At 44.3% G+C, this 14726-nt stretch overlaps 1 protein-coding gene across 4 annotated transcripts in view; it reads right to left on the minus strand.

The window, feature by feature from the left end:
• Window positions 1–14726, minus strand: part of TBL1XR1 (TBL1X/Y related 1) — a 411343-nt gene that overhangs the window by 94267 nt on the left and 302350 nt on the right. For all 4 annotated transcript variants that reach the window (XM_069213060.1, XM_069213063.1, XM_069213062.1 and 1 more), the window contains exon 11: window positions 8626–8686. In XM_069213060.1, the coding sequence (XP_069069161.1) occupies window positions 8626–8686 (61 nt within the window). The remainder of the gene's footprint in view (window positions 1–8625; window positions 8687–14726) is intronic.

Consider the following 14726-nt stretch of genomic DNA (forward strand, 5'->3'; position numbering starts at 1 on the left):
CTGTAGGCCACAGCTTTCCAGGTATGAGCGAAGGTTTTTCATAATGGAACTTAACTGACCCTAATAGAAAGTGCGATATTACCTGGTGAGGTCCATCTCCACACCACACCACATATTCCACTTTCCTATGGGGTGGACCATCCTCTTCAATTCCAGTTAGAAAATAGAATTCTGAGCACCAATCAATATATAGAAAGAAGTAGGGCAATGGAACACACTGGTTAATTGTGACAGAAAAAAGGTAAGAGGAGCAAAATAAGGACATGGGAGAAAAGATCACATTGTTAACGTCTTGCTGGCCTGGCAGTACTCATCTGACTGTCCATATCAACATCCAGAAGCGAGTTGCAGGTGTTCTTGTTCGCCAACAATGACACAGGTTTTAGAGGGGACCTAGATTTGTCCCTGTGTGTACCTTGTGTAAGCTCAACTGCTCTGATCAGTTTCTCTCTCCATGTTTTGGAAAAGGTCTATCTTTTGGTGCCACACGACGTTGCGAGGATAGCTACATTTTTATGAGAGTTTATTGTCCTTTAAGGATGGGGGTGTGACATCCATATAGGGCTCTAGAAATAATGCCAGTTCATTGGGTTCCATATGGTCTCTGCATTTGCCATCTATGTCACCCATATTCTTGCAGAGTCAATATTTAATGTTCCATAACTTGATCATATTTGATAAGAATAGTACGTTCTTCGTTTAGGCATTAGTGTGTATTGAAAAATCTGCTTTAATATGGGTTTTGTGATGTTCCAGTTCATATGGTCCCTGTTAAGGTGCTAACAGCAATATCTGTCACATCTTTTCATGCTGAAGGAAGCAAGCTATATTCAGGCCTCTCTACAGCTGTTGCATGGCATCTTGCTCAGGACAGGGTATGCCCTTTGCAGTTCCAGGCAAGAATATCAGACCCATAAGGTGGGGGAAAAGGTCAAACAGGAACCCTTCTACATCTTCCTTTTACAAATCTTTGGAATCCCATATATTCTGGTATTACTCTGTGGTTCTCAATGTTTGAGGTCTGACATTTTGTCTAAGATACCAGATATCTGAACCCCAGGCGTCTGTTGATCAAGCTGATTTTCAATCACAGTTTACAGATCCTGATCTTCATCCCTTTGACTCTCCTAATGAGTCCATCTCTGTTCTTTATTTTGTTTGCAAGATCTGCCACTGTTATATTTATGGAGCAGAGTCTGGCCCCAACTGCAGTGATTTCTTTAAGGACGGCCTCAAAGGAGGCCTCCTGTGACAACTGGGTTCTTACTGCATTGGTTCCTCCCACGATTTCAATGAAGAATAACTGACGACAGGCCTTTAAAAAAGCAGCCGTTATTTTGGGTTTAAGTAATGGTCAGAGCCAGTACTCCCAGCAGATGTCAAAGTGGGGGAGATTAAATAACCTGAGAAATGCTCAAGAGCTGTTCTCGCTCCATAGAATAAATTCCTCTAAAACTACAGGATGGCATGCTTCCCCCCCTCAAACCAAGATAGACAAATCAAAGTTTCTGCCTTTGCTCTTAGAAATGTAATTCTGCAAATGTCCCCAAATAATGAGCTTAATTTCCTCTTTACCCTCTCCCCCAGACAGGCTACTCTGTCACAGTGCCTTGCAACACAGCAGTCCACCGGTAATCATTCCCTCAAAGGCCTCGCTTCCAGCAGCTTGCACCCACCAGGTGGTTAGAGCAGGAGTGTTGGGGTGGATGGGGTCACGTGGGAGAATTGGAGGGGGTTAATTATTAAGGAAAGGGTAAGTTTGTGGGGGTATAGCATGCTGGTTTGTTTTCCCTCGATAAAAATTGGGGTAAGAGGCATGCTATGCTGAAAAAGAAACAGAAGGGTTGGGGGAAGGAAGCAAGGTTAATAGGCACCAGTCAGTAGTCCTTATGAAGCCTTCACCCCCTTTCTGGATACAGTGGAGCTTTGTGGTCAAGGTGACGTGTTGAGGTAGTAAGCCACCCAGGACAGTTGAGCCCTCCTCAACGTGGATGCAGCAGAAACATGTCCATTACTGCAAAATGCTAGTGTTCCACATGCACTGGGACCCATGGGGAAGGAGACGAGAGGTCCAGGTGTAGTCCCTCTTACTAACCACTAAGGTCACTGGCTGACTCACTGTAGTGCGGCAACCACAGGTGCTGTGCCACCAAAAATGAGAAAGGAGGTGAGGAATGGACAGTACTCCCAATCAGACAGCGATCTTCTGCAAACTAGGAATTTTCCAGGGTTCAGGGATGCATCAGCATAATCTCCCCAACGGTAAAAATGGGCATGATGAACAAGGTACTTGCCTTTGGTAACACCTTATCTAGTGGAGACTATAGCTAGCTACAGATTCCTCAACTTAGAATTATCACCAGCATCAAACTGGATCCAGAAGATCTTTCATGAGCAGTACCCCGGCACACCAGTACACTCTTCTTGAAAGCTCTTGGGAGAAGTGGTATGGGCAGAAAGGTGTACAGGAGGCCTGAGCTCCACTCAAGCAGAACAGCATTTCCGTGCGAGAGCCACCTTGGAAACTGCAGCATGCAACACTGACATTTTGGGTTCTCGGCTGCAAACATATCTGAGGCTCTCGCCACTGCTGAAAGTTACCTTGCACCACCTCTGGAAGGAGACTCCATTCATGATTTGCTAGGCGTCTTTGACAGAGTTTGTCGGCCCTGGCGTACAAAGAACTTTCCAGGTGTTGAACCACCAGGGATATGCCATGATGTCCCAGCCATGTCCAGAGACACAGAGCCTCTTAACAAAGACTTCGCAACCCCATCCTACCCTGTTTGTTGCAGTACCACATGGCAGTGGTGTTGTCCGTGAACACCTGAACAAGCCTTAGCCTGATGGAGGGTAGAAAGGCTTTCAATGCCAGTCGGACCGTTTGATGTGGAGTCCTGATTCTGCCAAAGACCAGAGTCCTCAGATCTCCTGCTCTCCCAGATGGCTGCCCCATCTCTCAGGAGAGACTCATCTGTCACTGCTGTCAGATCTGGTTGGAGAAAGGAGAGGGATGTGCCTCTGACCCTGCTGTGGTTTGCTACCCACCACTCTCAGTTCCCTCCGAGATTTGGAACATGTCAGAAAGATTCCCTTGATGTTGCGCCCATTGAAATGTCAGGTACCACTGTAGAGTTTGCATATTCCAAAGTTCATTTATCACCATCAGGACACAGGAGGCTATGAGTTCCCACAAGCCTCAGAGTCTGTCCCACCGAAACCCAGAATAGAGGTTGAAACACTGGTATCATAGCTGAAATATCCTGGACTGTGGCTCAAGAGGATAAGCCCAAAACTGCACTGTGTCCAGAACAGCTCAGATGAAAGGGAGCATCTGAGGAAGTTACTTGTGACTTTGGCATGTTTTTAGTGAACCCCAGTGCATGCAGGTGGGAGACAACAGTCTGGGGCAAATCCATCTTCAACAGCCAGTCATCAAGCGAGGGGAAGACTGACATCCCTGATATTCACAGAAGAGCTGCTGTCGTAGGACACATCATGGGGACAAGGCTGCTGAATTCGGGCAGCAGCACCCCCAGGTGTGGGAGACTGAGTCAAACCCACAACACCTGGCAGCCTCTTTCAGCTAGTTAGCAGCACCACACCAAAACCCAAAGGTAAGGTTATTTGTGACAGCCTGCCGTATGACCCTTAGACTTCTCAGTAAGGTTGTGATGGAACAGATCTAACATACTTCTTTAAGTTACACAAGTCTCGAACATGCAGAAGCAGATAAAAAGTCCCAACATTCAGCCACACTTGTGAATCTAAAATCCCTACCTGCACTACTAAAAATCTACATGAGAGCAATAGCACTGTTGGCCCTAATCGTCCCCATACCGGTCCCTGGAAGGAAACAACACCCAATACCGAAGTAATAAGTAGGGGTGCCTGTTGGTCAGAGAGTCTTCCCGAGTGGATGAAGAGAAGACGCAGAGTTCAGCAGAGCGGCAACAACATGGTACAGAATGAGATGCTTGGCTGGAATGTCCCCTGTAAACTTAGTTTCTGGCAGCGTGTTTTACAATAAAATATGTTGTTCCGAGAACTCTCCTGACATGGCAATGCGTCTTTTCTGTGTAAGGTAGCCATGGTATTCTTTGGACAGGCAATACTTTGTAAATAATCATGTACAGGCTTGTACATTAATATATGTTTTGATAGTGCACCACTGAAAGTAAATCAATAAAGTCCAATTAGTCCATGTTGTGACATGATCATCTTTTTATTTTGTTTTCCTTGCAAATAAAAAACACATCAGTCAATGCGTTTCGTCCTTAACAAAGGACTTCTTCAGGGCTTAAGCATAAGTGGTATACGATGATATCTCTAATGCGGATTATGGGGTCGTCAATGCCCAAAAGAGGTGATGCAAGAGTGGCAAACTAAGTCTACGTTGCGAGGCAAAATAACCTCGTATTGGCGAGATTATGCCGGTTCTGTTGTGAAAAGATCTGAACATTGCTGGGCTTAGCACAAGATGAAATGTTGCGCAAAAGAACTAATAACAAATTCCGTACAGGAGGGAAGCTGATAAAAATAATAAAACATCTCCACTAAAACGAAACCTTGCTAAAATAATACATGGGAATAAATGAAATGCAACTAGGTAAAAGGGCACAGGCCCAGAGCTCAAATAAATATGCCCATGGAAAGTGCTAAAATAACCCCACGACACTGCAGCCAGCGCCATCATCTTGGTGAACACATGTTGTGGCCAAATGAAGCACGACGATGTGGACTGACCCGACCTCTGGCTGCCTGACCTACAAGGCTTGTGGACACTACACCCTTGTTTGCCTAGGGGTTGGGGAGCATGCATGGCACGGTGGAGCATTTGGAATCCCCTTCAATAGCCATAAAAGGGGCGAAAAGTGGATTGAGGAAGGTGTTGAGCAGAAGATAAGCCCAATGATAGGGCGAGACCAGACTGTCCTTAAACCTCCGAAGTGCCAAGTCAATTTTTTGTCCAAAGAGATGGAGGCCATCCAAGGGCATGTCCAATGAATACGCAACATCTCCTGACACGCAAGTGATTCATAGCCAGGCATGGCGCTGAAGAGCAACAATCAACAAAACTGCTCTGCCTTGCGAGTTGCTTGTGTGTAGTCCATATCGAAGTGTTAACTTTGCCTCATCTCTCCGGACTGCTACTACTTGGGAGCGCACAGCCTGGGCCTCCTCCTCCCCAGGACTGTAGGCAGCGCTTGCGCAACAACATCCCACTGTGCTTGGGAGTAGTGCCCTAAAAGGCACTCCGTAGTCATAGACTGCAAGGCTGTGCTGGCAGAAGAAAACATCTTCTTTCCAAGCGTGTCCAACCTCTTGGATTCCCTATTCAGAGGAATACTAGGGAACTCACCAGGGCTGACATGTGAAGTGGAAGCCTGGACCACCAAACTTTCAGGCGGGGCGGGGGGTGGGATACACAAAAGGACATCTGTGAGGGCCTCCTTAAATGGGAGGAGCCATCCAGATCGGGTGACTTCAGGCTGAAGCACCTCTGTCAAGACATTAACCCTGGCTGCCACTAAGGGGAGCTGAAGGTCTTGGACATCTGCAGCCCTCCGCACCAACATTGCAAAAGCCGCTTCCTTCTATGCAGCCATGGTAGGGGGAAAAAGCACGTTAGAATCTGGGGAAGTATCCATATCACGTTTGACCCAGTTCCTCACACCAGTCCATCACTTTCTCATAAGGCTGGACTTCTTCAGGGTCCAGTGACCCCCTCCCATTCCTCCTCAAGTTCTAGCCCATAGGAATAGAGCTCTTAATCTGTTCTGGGAGGCAAGGCTCCAGATGGTGCTGGATCTGTATCTGAGCTGGGAATCAAAATGAGAATGGTGCAGCCCAGCTGGGAGGTCTGGCATCAGAAATGGCGCTGGTGGTCAGGGTGTCACGACCAGTGTGGGCCTGGATCCAGAAGTGATCCTTTAGGGCCCACTGGTGCCAGGGCCATAGCTGCCAGCAAAGAACCAGCAGAGGCCCCTGCTGATACCATGGGCCCAAAGGCGAACCAAAGGGGTTGGCCTGCTCAAATATGGCACTGATGGGAACATAGAATTCTTTTGAAAGGGGGGGTGGGGGGGGCTGTCACTCTGGCTCACGAAAACTCTGGGAAGCAAAAGTCGACACAGGCACTGGTTAAATCGTGAAGCAAGGGCTATAATACTAACACTCCTGCTACTCGGCCAATGGACACGGAAAAGTCAAAGCACGCTTAGACTTATTTTTCTTCTTGTGTTTGCACTTACCCGAGTGCCCACAGGATTTTAAATGGGATGACTACCTAAGACTACGCAGTAGATCTCTAGGTCTTCCTCTCAACCAGGACCTCAACGGATGCAGAGTTGCATGACGGGCCGCCATCAGCTCGAGGGATGGCTCCCTCAAAGCCCTTGGGTCGTCGTGTGGCAGTAAGAGCAGGACTTTGGGTTGCAGTTGCCCTCAAGGCACCACAGGCACTGTGTGGGTTTGTTACTAAAGTCAGCCAGTGACAGGTGACAGGGCGAGAAGCCAGCCTTCCTACCACACCAGGAGGTAAACCTCAAAAAGGCTTAAATAAATGTCAAAAAACACTCAGTCAAAAATAGACTGAAGAGCTCGCTCTCCTTGGATCTGCGCAGGCTGGCAGGGAAAGAACTGATATCAGCGTGCCAGGGTGGTGCCTATTTAAGTGCTGTAGACATCACTTCCAGGGTTGACAACGCTAGCAGAGCAGATCAACGCCACCTGCTGGCAGGTATGGGTATTGCTCGAGCCAAACTCAACAGAGCTCGACTTGGAGGCGTCAATCTTGCTCAGTGGCCAGCCTACCACCCCAAATTAAAACTACATTGTGTTGTCTGAACAATGAGATAACCCAATATTTATGAATTAGGAGTAAATCCTGCAACAAAGAATGTTCTTTTATAATTAAAGTCCACCGCTTGGGAGAGAGGGTAGCAACAACTGAATTTTTGGTTAGTGAATGGGAAGTCTCAAGCCCCTGGGATACTTGAAACACACTAGAAGGTCTAGGGCATAGTCAAATACCTTAATTCAAGGGACCCTGCTCTTCTGCTGGGGTACCTATAGGACAGTTTTAGGGAGTTTGAAAAGTTAGCACTATTAATATACTTCAGAGCTCTCCTTATTACTCTGGTCTTCTAGTACAATGGTGGGCAGGGGGACAGGTACACAGGACTACACTGTCCTTCCAGAACCTCACTGCTGGCTAAGAAATCCAATATAAATAACTGAACATATCCGAATTCGCAGGTCGTCAGGACTGTCTTTTCAGGACAAAGATTCACAAGTTCATGGTTAGCTCTGGTCACCATATATCAAAGTCCACACGTTTCAGCTTCTCAGCACAAAAAACTTTGAAAAACCCTCCCAAAAGGCAATGATATCTAAATTGGGAAACTGGAGTATTTGACTTTGGATTATAAGCACAGAGGTTTAAGGCAAGGAGAGGTTTCCAGTTTTTAAGAATGCTACAGAAGATAATTTCAATACTGAGTTCCTGTTCAGAAATGGCACAAGCAAAATCATATATAGCATCTACATTTGACCACAGTAACACAGTTTATTAAAGCCTGTCCAAAAACTGAAATTACAAAGCTCCACAGGTTAGAAAATAGTGGTGAAAACATGCTGGAACCTGAAAGGCGAATGCCATTAACACATACTTGAAAAGGGTCCACTGCCTCTCAGCTAAACAAAGGCACAATTCAAGGCTCATACATGCCACACAAACCTATCCAGGCCAGGAAACCTGGATACTTGTGGCACAACACTTACCTAACCCAAACCTGCATTTCACCCAACCCTACCTGAATCAGCTGAAGAGATTCTACATGTATAAACATGTAGAAAACCATGCTGATGAACACGTTTGTAGTATCCATCAAGTCACAACAAAATTATAAATTATTCAAATATTAAATCTCAACTCCTTCAATTCAAACCTCCCTTATGCAAAAAACTATATATATCTTCAAAAAAGATTCACACACTTCAGCCATTCGACTAGCTAAATACGATATCTCAAGCACACTAAAGTCTGATGTACAACTTTTGCAAACTGTCCCTAAATACTCAGTTCACTATGGTGCCTACTAAGCGAAAGGGGCTGCAGTTTTCAACATTTTGTACCATCGAAGTTGGGTGGTCCCAGGACACAAGACTTTAGGAATTAGTTTACAAAATGCTGAAACAGTTTAATAAAAATGTAACAGGTTGTAGGCAACTGCGCTCTAACCCCAATGTTTAACAGGAGATAAAACATTTCCCTGGAAAGTGTCCGGTATCTCAGAACCAATCAGGTAATTGTCATTGTTCAGATTAAGTTTACTTCAGTGAAGAGAGTGAGTCTCACACTTAACATAAGGAACTTTGCAGACTATATAGATTTTACAGTCGACACAGGAATAGAATGCTGAGGAGGCCTGAACCTTTCTGAACTGGCAGTCATTACTGGGAGTTAGTTACAGACAATAAAAAAGGGTCTTCTAAAATGATAGTATTTTTAACACACCAGGCCACATAGCCAAAAGTTATGAAGTGATTAAGTGTAACAACCCCTGCACATAACTATTCATCAATGTCTGCAACAAAGGTAGAAAAGAAAGACAGGCTTACCAGAATGGAAAGGAAACTGCTGTTTGGCTTCTCCAGTGTGTGCGTCCCAAATGATTGTGGTCTTGAAAAAAACAACAAGATTTAAATGTATTTCATAAAATAGCTTTTTTGAGAAATCCATTCTAAAATTAGTGATGGAATACTTTATACAATTGCATAAAGGCCTTGACACTGATTTGTTTGCTTTTGTAAGGTACATGAAAATAATTTAACAGATCTATTTAGAGCAGTAAGCAGTGCAAAATCAAACCATATTAATCTGCAAATTAGCTGCTCACTAGTCAAAAACCAACTAATGCGGACTTGTTTTATGTACTTTTGCTAAATGGCAGATTTACTTAGATACAATTTAATAATTAGGTTATTGACTGGTTACACAACAGAAATGGCTGATAAATCGTAAACAAAATGCATTTATTGTTTTCATGTCAGAATGTTTGTAGAACAAAACTAGACATCTATCTACCCAACCACACCCCCTGGAATATGTTGATGGTAAGACCAATGTGACAGATGAATTTAGACATAAAGAACAATCCAATGTCTGCTTAAACAGCCAGGCTCTTCACCTTAACCATAATAAAATGGAGGAAAAAGTTAACCTTTCCCCAAGGACTATTATGAGATTCCCTTTTGGAGCTGATGAGGGGATAAAGAAAAATGTTCCAGAAAGATTCCAGACAAATGGCCCATTATTAATTAGGTAGACTTGGAGATAAAGTGCACAACATATGTACCTGTGCTCACAATAATCACCAATACCATAGTCCTAGAAGGCACAGTTCCTTAGTCAGTGTTTCCAATTTTTGACAGAGGAATTGAAGAATTATAATCCTGATAATGGGCAAATCTCCTGAACATCAGATTATCAATACATTACTCATCCTCTAACTCCCACCACATAGTTGTTCCAGTACAACTACAGGCAATGAGGTCCAGACTGTATAGGTTTGTATCTGGCCCATTGACCCATGGATGAGTCTTTAGTAAGGGGTGCAGGTCCACTCTTAGGGGAGTCCTGTGTGTGACTGCAAATAATCTGTCCAAGCACAATGGCAAAAAATGAACAGGTTGGCTGACAACAGGTGAAGAGCCTAAGAATTGTGGTACTCATCTTAAGGTGCTGAGGGTGCAGATAACTGCCAACTAGAGACCCCATTTTTTAACAGTAGGTCTCAGGTAAAATAGCAGTCCTCTGGGGAATAAGGCAGGCTTCAAGCTGCAGGGAGCCCTCTGGGGAACAAGGCGGGCATCAAGCAGCTGGGCAGCCCTCTGGGGAACAAGGCGGGCATCAAGCAGCAGGGCAGCCCTCTGGGGAACAAGGCCTTCCTTCCTCATGTAATATCCGCAGAAGTGTAATAGAGAGTGGCTCAGGAGGTCCAACATTTATACGTGGTGCCAGCATCTGAAGTGGGGGATTCCCAATACCACCCTGACATCTGGCTCTAAAAGGTCCTTCTCTTCCCCGGTCAAGGATCCGTGAAGTCTGAGGTGACAGATGACTGGTGTCAGGTTCCTTTGTGTGTACTGAAGGTAAACCCATTGAAATCTAAGAGGGTGGGGTACAGCTCCACCTAAAAGCATGCAGGCAGTGTGGTCCAGCCTGCCTACACCCAAGCCCCATGTGTCTCAAAGGCTGGCAGGAATACACTAACCAAAAGCAGAGCCATTCATCGTCATTTGAACCAGGATACTGGCAGAAGGCACAATGGTTAAGATGAGAAGTTGCCAACTTTCTAAGTGGAAATTTTCCAAAATGTGACTTTAAATCCAACTTTACAATTCAAGAATTACAATTCATTTGAGTCTAAAAATCATATCTCTCCCTACTCTCAAACGTTATCAGTTATTAAATGCAATAAGGTATACTTAAGTTAGTGTATAGCAGGGATAAGCCTTGCAATAGTGAAAAACAACTTTAGCAGTTTTTCACTACCGGGACATGTAAAACAAGCCCACACGTCCACCTTTTTAAATACAAGGATCCCAGCCATATGAGCCCTTTAGGGCCTACCTTAGAGGTGGTTATATGTATTAAAAAGGAAGGTTTAAGCCTGGAAAAAGGCTTATTTTGGAAGGTCGAAAATGCAGTTCAAAGGTGCCTTACAGGCTGCAGCGGCAGGCCTGAGACATCTGAAACGGCTACTTTAGTGGTTGACACAATGAGTGCTGCAGGCCTACTTGTAGCATTTAATTTACAGCCCCTAGGTACATGTAGTACCATTTACTAGGGACTTACAAGTAAATTAAATGTGGTAGGTAGTAGACAATTTAACCATCTTTCGGGGACAGAGCAGAAGGACTTGAACACTAGTCATTTGGTATATTCCACCTTGGGAACTATGTGGGTAACACAAGCATAGTTGTTGCATGTGAGGCTTGAGAACTGACAAGTTCAAGAGTGGCATGATGAAGACATTGAAAAAAATCAGTAGGATAACTGATTCTTGCGAATCTACTCCTCTGCTGTATGTTTGCAGGAGAACAGGATGATAGAGTTGCCTGAACTTTCTAAGGTAGGAGTTGATTAAGTTAAGGATATTTCCTTTGATACACTTGTTTAGTTTGCTCAGTAATGATACTGATTGATAAAAACAATGAGTGCTGCACCACTCACTTGATCCACGCTAGTTTTAGATTAGTCTTTAAACAGAGAGCAGAGCACACTGAGTGTCTCTTCCTAGTCAGAACCTTGTTGGTTGGTCAGATAGTAAGGGGTTTTCATCCATGTGTCTTGAGATCTGGAGAAGGAAAGCCTTTCTATCAATTTTCCATGGAAACAGGTCTGTAGTGCTGTGGTCTGTTGCGTCCAAGTTAGTCTCCTTAACCCCATAGCTGCTAAGGCTATTCTAGCCCAAATGCTGAGCCTTTTTAAAAAATATTTGGGGTACTTTGAGCTTATGCTTTCTTAACTTTTTCCCCCCACAAAAGGTGGTGACAAATTTGGCCCTTTCTTCTACCCCAAAATCCTGAGGACTCTAAAGGCATATAGGGTTTGTAGATTCCTCCAGAGGAAACTTAGAACATAGTCCAAAGACCACGTAGCTTGCAGAATCTAAGCTGCACTTCAGGATTTCCTTGGAAGGAACTAAACCACCAACTGCCAGATGTTAATTTATTTATTTTTTTAATGTGACTTTGGAATCTGATGACCGCCCGTTATGCCCATTTCCAAAGCACCTCATCTGGGTGTCATGTGTTTTTGGCAATGTTTTTTTTTTTGGGGGGGGGGGGGGGGGGGGGTGGATGGTGGCAAACAAAGTATTGCTTTCTCTGGAGGTGCAAAATATGGAGTGTATGGAGGGGTAGAGTCTGGAGGCAATGGAGGGCTCCAACACGATCTGGGTCAGAAGCAAGAGTTTGAAAACACGACTTCATGGATGAATGAGAGGGATTATTTTTGCTTTTTTTTTTTTTTTTTTTTTTTTTTAAAGAGAGAACAGCTTCTCCAAGGTGTGTCCCGGCAGTGAAGGCTCAGACAGTAAGGAAGATCAGACGACCAAGCTACTTTAAAGAGAAAAGGTGAGTTTTAAAGATTTACGGACGGATGGTTCACTGGATATTGAGAAGAGAAAAGGGGAGTTTATGCTGTTCAGCACCACCATAAAGATCTCAGACAGGAAAACCTCAGAAATTTACCAGCAAGGCAAATGCTGAGCGCAGGGGTGGCAGGAGAGGGGGGCAGATATTGTTTAGTTGTAATCAGATCCTGGGGACTCCTGCTGGTAGAAAGTCTGAGGTACGTTGGTGAGTACTTTCAAAAGAATAATCTTTTTGAAAGTTAACCAGTGTAGCTCAAGCAGATGGTGAGAAATATGCATGCTCCCGCGAGGTGTCTAAACATTAGCTGGCAGCCTCCTTTTGGTCCACTTGCAGAATGTTTTTGTCACTGTGTCTAGGACAGCAAAATGATGGCTGTTTGCACTGACCAATCTCAAGGTAATCAGTATGTGGACTACTATCTTCCTTGTCTTCAAGCGCAGGAGATGCAAGAATTTATGACAGGATCACAGGGAGGGAGGGAGGGACAGGTGGCGGGAGCAGAGGTGATTTGATGAGAAAATGTCAACGTCTCATCTATTTTTACCCCTAAATGCCTAGCTAATTGTGTGGGAACGGAGGGGGAAGGTAATCCCTCAGCCATGAGCTGTACAGCCATTCTTCTTTTAAATGACTCAACAGGAGAATCGGTTTTATCCGCATTGCATTACAAATGGTTCTCTCTCAGCCAATGCAGACTGGCAGAGAGGCTGGTTTTAAATGTCTCAACCGTAGAGGAGGGGGTTGGTTGTCAAGGGAAGCTGGGTATCCTCGACATTAAGACATTCTTGATCCCAAAAGGATTTATTACCTTGGCCAGGGTCGCCAAATAAATGTTAAATATTGTATGGCACAACATGGAGCCCCAAGGCATCCCAAGGCAAGTTTTCTTGCAGATAAACAAGGAGCCAGCCACACTTCATGTTCTCTGTCTTTCCTTAAAGAAGGATTTAAGTGATTCCCAGGCCAACCCACCAGATTCAAAATCCGAGAGGCACTGTGATAAAAATAGAGTGAGAATTTGTACCAAACTGTGTGGAAAAAATCAAGCAATGAGAGCAGCACTTTCGCCTTTACCCAGCGTGATTTATATGGTCTCTCCAAAAGGATTGTTTCCCTGCTGTGACCTTGGCAAAAGCCTGAGACAGTGTAACGCAAAAGGGCATATTCTTCCAGATGTAAGGTCAGCATTCTGTTGACTAATTTTTCCAAAGTTTTAGATGAGACCAGCAGGAGAGATATGGGCTGAAAATTATCCAGCATCTCTGGAATAGTTAAAGATTTATTTTTTTAAGCAAAGGTCTCTTTTCCAGCCAAGAGCAGTTAAAAAGCTGATGAAACCCTGGAGGAATGATTTTGCTAACAATGAATAACAGATGGAGGACATGCATCTCCAGGAGGCACCAATTAACAGAGTAAGAGTGCATGACAAATTTGCTCCAAGGAAAAAGGTCCAAATTCAGTCAGAATACAGGCAGGAAACTTGAGTGGCTGAGTCAGACTGCCAATGGCCAAAGAGGCTGCAACTGACAAAACGTGTCTCTGACAAAGGCACAGAGATGGTAGAGTGGATTTTTGAACCTTATCCTCCAAAAAACTGAAATCCTATTGCAAAGGTCGAGCGAGACAGCAGGACTGCAAACTTTAGTATTAAAAGAATTAGCAATTTAAAAACGTTATTTCTAATTGTTAGTTGAGTCAAATTGTGCTGCAAAAAAGAAACCGTACACTGGGCAGTTTTAACTGCCTTGTGGTGTATTTTTAGGATTCGTTTTTCTCGGTCTGTCCCCTGCCCACCAGAAACACTCAATTTTTTTTTACTGCCCCTTTTCAGTGCCAAATGTTCCAGAGAGAACCATCATGCAGAAGACCTTTTGTTTCGGTCGGAAAGACCGTGATGGGTGCCAAACCATCAGCAGCCCCTGATCCAAGACTCTACAGTATGTAAATCCGAGTCTGATGTCTATCAGGTGAGGCCGCTAGGGCTTCCAAAACCTCCAAGGGCTTGATTTTGTTGGCCGCTCAATATATAGACCTGTGCCTGCCACCAGCGACAAGGATGACACCACCAAAGCAAGATAAAAAAAGGATCAGACCAACTTAATTCCAACGATTATTAACATAAGAAGGCTATTGAGAGTAATATCTAAGGTATGCCCGGCTTTTTGTGTAGCCTTTGAGATCACGGGATTCATCTTAAAAGCCTTGCATGAATACATTAGTGACGGACCATCTCTGTACAGCCACATGAAGCTGAAATCCCCCATAACTGTAGAGTTCAAGAATCTCAGAGTCACCTCCGAGGCAACCGCCATCCAGGAGTACAGAAAATCTGATTTTTACCAGTATTACGGCATACTAATATAAAGAAAACATTTGATGAAAGGGTAATCGGGAATCCAAGGAACTCCGCCACTCAGACTTTCAGTCAGTGTGAAACATTAAAATAATTGTGGAATGTAACAAATTATGCTAGAAAGCTCTGAAACTGGTCATCCATACAGGCTTCTGTCGTAACCAGTCTAATCATTGTCTTTGCCAACACCACTGAAGCAGAGATT

The sequence above is a fragment of the Pleurodeles waltl genome, chromosome 11, assembly GCF_031143425.1.
Source record: "Pleurodeles waltl isolate 20211129_DDA chromosome 11, aPleWal1.hap1.20221129, whole genome shotgun sequence".
Classification (NCBI taxonomy): domain Eukaryota; kingdom Metazoa; phylum Chordata; class Amphibia; order Caudata; family Salamandridae; genus Pleurodeles; species Pleurodeles waltl.